At 29.4% G+C, this 5561-nt stretch overlaps 1 protein-coding gene across 1 annotated transcript in view; it reads left to right on the top strand.

Moving 5' to 3' along the window:
- The first annotated feature begins 20 nt into the window (after nucleotides 1–20).
- The window catches only part of LOC105458741 (glycogen [starch] synthase), an 8793-nt gene continuing 3252 nt past the window's right edge, over nucleotides 21–5561 (top strand). Inside the window, exons 1-5 of the mRNA XM_011704262.1 lie at nucleotides 21–215; nucleotides 319–503; nucleotides 2093–2289; nucleotides 2367–2559; nucleotides 3260–3522. Of these exons, the coding sequence (XP_011702564.1) occupies nucleotides 77–215; nucleotides 319–503; nucleotides 2093–2289; nucleotides 2367–2559; nucleotides 3260–3522 (977 nt within the window). The 5' untranslated portion in view covers nucleotides 21–76. The remainder of the gene's footprint in view (nucleotides 216–318; nucleotides 504–2092; nucleotides 2290–2366; nucleotides 2560–3259; nucleotides 3523–5561) is intronic.

Genomic DNA, 5561 nt, shown 5'->3' with positions numbered 1-5561 from the left:
GGCCGTCCTTTAATAAGGTTCAACTTTATTAAATCTGCTAAAATCACACAAACGTAGAGATTGCAGAACAGTCAAAATGTCAAGAGAGCGAGCTTCCAGAAGATTTTATCGCGTAGACAGCACTAATGATTTGTTTGAGTTTATGGATCGTGGCTATTCAGCTCAACATGAAAACCGATGGAACTTTGAAGTTGCTTGGGAAGCTGCCAATAAAGGTGCAACATTTATATATATTATATACGTGTGTGTGTGTGTGTGTGTGTGTGTGTATGTGTGTGTTTCTATTACATATAATGTATATACGTAATTCTTTTTCAGTTGGTGGTATTTATACTGTAATAAGATCCAAAGCCTATGTCTCAACTGAAGAAATGGGTGATCAGTACTGTCTTATTGGTCCATATAAAGAACATTCAGCACGTACTGAAGTTGAAGAGGCAGACTTTCCTCCTCATAATCCTTTGCATCAAGCTGTACAAGTTTTACGTGATCAAGGATATAAAGTAAATCTTGTTTTGAAAAATTATGAACTTAATATTTAGTTTCTCAAAATTAATCTTAAATTAATTACTTACAGGAAACTGATAATCAATCATATATCATTTGGTATATTCGGGTTTACAGGTGTTAAAAAAAACCATTCAGCATTTATATAGGTAGATAATACACACTATACCAAGTAAAAAAATCTTAGTGAACATAGGTCAAAAGCTCAACCGTTTCTGAGATGTAAACATTTTTGTATTTTAGCATTTTGTATAATAGCGTCAAAACGGCAAAGCGCAACAGAAGCATTTTCATTAACATGACCATACAAAAAATGCATATCTTCTATTTCTCCATTTCTTGAGAGTAATACGCCAACATTTTTAGCACAATATCTTATAAATGTGTAATCACCAAATGTGACATTAGATGTTAACGGTTGAGCTTTTGATCTATGTTCACTAAGGTTTTTTACTCACAATCAGTATGATGTGTACTATAATCTATCATATATAAATGTTGAAATGGTTTCTTTAAACACCCTGTATACAGAACAGATTTTTTGTATTCTAACAAAGAATAGTGAATATGCTATTTATTATGAATGTCAAGTATGATTCAAATGTGGTGTGTGTTTGTGTGTGTGTTTGTGTGTGTGCGTGTGCGTGTGTGTGTGTGTGGTGTGTGTGTGTGTGTGTGTGCGTGCGTACGTGCATGCGTACGTGCGTGCATGCGTACGTGCGGTATGCGCGTGCGTGCGTACATGCGTGCGCGACGCGCGCGTGGTGTGTGTATGTGTACGTTGCATGCAACAGATATAAAGATACATCTTACTAAGATTTGTCAAAAATTTTAAAAGTTATTAGAAACACAATGATTTTATTCAGATATACACTGTAAATTTACATTATTGTTAATGACAGTATATTCGAGGAAAGATTATATAATTGTAAGATTATAAACATTAAATCACTTTTTATGTATATGTACACATACTACATGTTAGTATGTAGCTTAAACTAAAATATGTTAAAAGTTTTTATTTTTGAATAGCCATTAATAATAAACAAATATGGAATATTGATAAAATTTAAGAAAATTGTGACATAATTTTCGTATGCGCGCATGCACACATATACACATGTAATGTCCTTAAATTACATCATATTTATATAATATATATATATATATATATATATATATATAAATTACATAATATTTGTGTTATATACATTAACATATTGTTTCATACTTATCTATAGCTATTTAAAAATAAAATTTGTATTTTACAAATATTGTGCTCATATATAAAATAGAGACTATTTATGCTTCAAATATGTTATTATTTCTTCACATAATCAAATGTATAAATATAATCAAATATACATATAAATATATGTATATTATCAATTATAGAACTTTCCATAAATAAGGATAATTGACTCATAAAAGGATTCGATTCTTCTGATCAATTCTGATGATATTTTATTTATTAGCTATTGGTATTTTTTACGCGTATTTATTTTATCATATTAATATAATAATAACTATTCTGTAAACCAAGATATTTTTTCCTTTTGCTATATTATAAAATGTTTTCATTAAGGTAATAACAGGAACATGGTTAGTGGATGGAAATCCTCAAATAATTCTATTCGATATCGGAAGTGCTGCCTGGAAGCTAGATGAATACAAACAAGAATTATGGAATACTTGCAATCTTGGAATACCTCATCTTGATATTGAAGCTAACGATGCTGTAATACTTGGATATTTAGTCTGTCAATTTATTGCAGAATTTAGGTAAATTGATACTATTGTTTTTTTTATCATTCTGTGTAATTATACTATATCTCAATTTTACTATAATGAAATACTAGAAAAGCAGCCGAAGGATACTCGAGCATTCCACCCAGAGTAGTTGTACATTGTCATGAATGGCAAGCAGGTGTTGGTTTAATTGCTTTGAGAACAAGACATGTAGATGTAGCAACGGTATTTACTACCCATGCTACACTTCTGGGTAGATATCTTTGTGCAGGAAAGACTGATTTCTACAATAATTTAGATAAGGTATGTAAGGTTTTTATAAGGTTTTAAAAGATAAGGTTTTTTCTTGTTTCTTTCACTTTATTCTCTCTTTTTTTCTGCTTTGATTTCTTAAAAAATCATTTCTTTAAAGTCTTGTGTTCATGACAAATGTCCACTACAAATCGCTCCAGAATCTTGGATGCAGAAGACTTAACAAATCACATTTGAACAATTCGACTAATTAATTAATACGATTGTTCATTTAATTCGTTTCAGATTTCAGAGTGATTTGTAGCATCATGGGCACAAGACTTAAGAATTAATTCCGATCGTAAAAAGCATTTTTTTATTTATTTATATTATTTACGTATCACAGTTTAGTTTGACTTGTTATAGAATAATGTAAGCTACTGAAGAAGGTACGCTTTTCTCAAAATTAAATAATTTTTTATTTTAAATAAAAATTTTGTATTTTTTCAAAATTATAAAACTTATATTTTTATTGAATATAATATAAAATAAGATTATTAAAAAGATTACACATTCAAGCATAAAGAACACAAATATATTATTAATTCTTCTATTAATTTTTAAATTAATTTTTCTTGAAAAGGAATTTCATTATTAGAAAGGAAGATTTTATATTACATTTTTTAATTTATTTATTTTTATTAGGAATCAATCTCTTTTTAGTTGCATTATCCGGTATATGCTAACATGCTTAATAAAAAACTTTTTGCAGTTCAGTGTTGATGAAGAAGCAGGGAAGCGTCAGATATATCATAGATACTGTATGGAACGTGCAGCTTCACATCTAGCCCATGTATTTACAACAGTTTCAGATATTACTGGTTTTGAAGCTGAACATTTGCTCAAACGTAAACCTGATATTATCACGCCAAATGGATTAAATGTAAAAAAGTTCGCAGCATTGCATGAATTTCAGAATTTACATGCTATTAGTAAAGAAAAAATACATGAGTTTGTACGAGGCCACTTTTATGGGTTTGTATCAAACAAATGTTTTTTTCTACTAGATATAGAAATGCACACGCGCGTTAATAAGTTACGAGAAATAGAATATCTAAATCTTTGTTAAGTTTGAAGATAGAAGGAAGTGTTTACTTGAGAAAAGTTGTGCAAGAAATCAAATGTAATAATGAATAACTTTGTTTTTAATTGTTTACAAAGTCATTTTAAAAGTTATTAGTTTTTTTAAATAATATTAAATAGTTTTAATTTGATAGCGTTATAATCTGTTATCATATTCATGTAGTATTCATATTATATTCGATTGATTTACCATTTTTTCGAGCAATTAGTTTGATGCTGATATATGGATTATATAATTGATCGTAACATTGATCACACTTTGAAAATTTCCAAATTTAAAGTCATTTGAAAGACATGATATTAAAGCGATCTTAAAGTTGTCTGTTTTACCGACCGAAAGTGATTTTCCATGACAAATATAATTAAAGACAACAGATTTAATAATCCTTTTCCACGATTAAAGTATAGGCGATTAAAAGTTTAAAAATTCACACGCACACATACGCATAAATTTTTCGGTTATCAATATATTTTTATTTAGGCTTCTAAACTTAATTCTAACAACTCACATATCTATATTCATTTCTTTATTGTACATCTGACCTTGTCTTTATTTCGAGCATATAACCTGCCTAACTTTTCCACGAAGATAAACGTTTTAGTTATTTAGTAAATTGAGAGCACTAGTCGCCATGTTGAGATTAAAATGGATAACAAAATACACCAGGGCCAGATACATTAGCATGTGTGTTTTAAGGATGTACTGGCGCTAACGTTCTAGTATTGACAATACCTTGAAAATTTAATAAATTGTCTCTATTTATTACTTTAACACATGTGCAAAATCTCGAGTCGATTCTCTAACTAATTCACGAGTTATTCAACTTTTAATTTTGCATAAGTTCTTATGGAAGAATATATATTTCTATACTTATCAACAAAATGATAAAGAAGCAGTATTGCCAATATTCTGAAATTCTGTTTGTGAGTAAATGAAATATTGAGCAATGTTTCTAAAAAAACTTCATATAGATTCACTAACCCGTTATCAAGACATTAATTGATAAAGCAACTTGTCACTATTCTAATCTCGCATTCAACTACGAGAGCGCAAGGAGTACCAACTTAATGTAGATTGCGGTATCAGGCACTCTATTTTGACAAGTATATAAAGTGCTAGAAAGGCAAATATTATGTTAATGACTTTTGATGTACATTAAATGTTATTAATATGTATCACGATTTTTCTTGCAGTTGATTTCGGATGAAATTCACGTCCAAAAGTTTTTTTTCCGACAATCACAAAACTTGTAAAATATACAAATATATTTATTTGTGGTGTCAAATATATTAACTGATATTATTTAAGTCCTTTACACGATACAAGCACGATATGGTGCATATCTTAACTTATAAAAGCATAGCTGAATTTCATCAATTTCAAATTTCAGTCATTTTTGTCTGGGATTGTATAGCCAGAACATCCTTAAACGTGGAAAAGGAAATTTTATTTTATGATGCGATTATAATACGAAGTATAATTACTAACGGACAAAAATTGTATTTTTATCGGTAAAACAGACTCCAGTATCCCCTTAAAGCGGCGTCTACAATGAAATTTAAGAGGATGCTAAACCCTAGATCAAACTCTAAAAATCCGCTGTTTTACCGACAATTTGTGAGTATGTATGCGTGCGATATTGATGTAGTAGTGTGTAGTGATGTGTCATGTTTATTACCACATCAATATATCTCACGCATACATATACACAAATTTGTCGGTTACCAATATATCTTTATTTAGGCTTCTATACTTAATTCTAACGACTCACATATACTCATTTCTTTATTGCACATCTGGCTCTGCCTTCATTTCGAGCATATAACCTGCCTAACTTTTCCACGAAGTAAACGTTTTGGTAAATTGATAGCATTAGTCGCCATGTTGAGGTTAAAATGGATAACGAAATCTGTAATTATTTCATTTTTCC

The sequence above is a fragment of the Wasmannia auropunctata genome, unplaced genomic scaffold (genome assembly GCF_000956235.1).
Source record: "Wasmannia auropunctata unplaced genomic scaffold, wasmannia.A_1.0 LD334355.1, whole genome shotgun sequence".
In the NCBI taxonomy this organism is placed as follows: Eukaryota; Metazoa; Arthropoda; class Insecta; order Hymenoptera; family Formicidae; genus Wasmannia; species Wasmannia auropunctata.
This window is presented reverse-complemented; position numbering and strand designations above follow the sequence as displayed.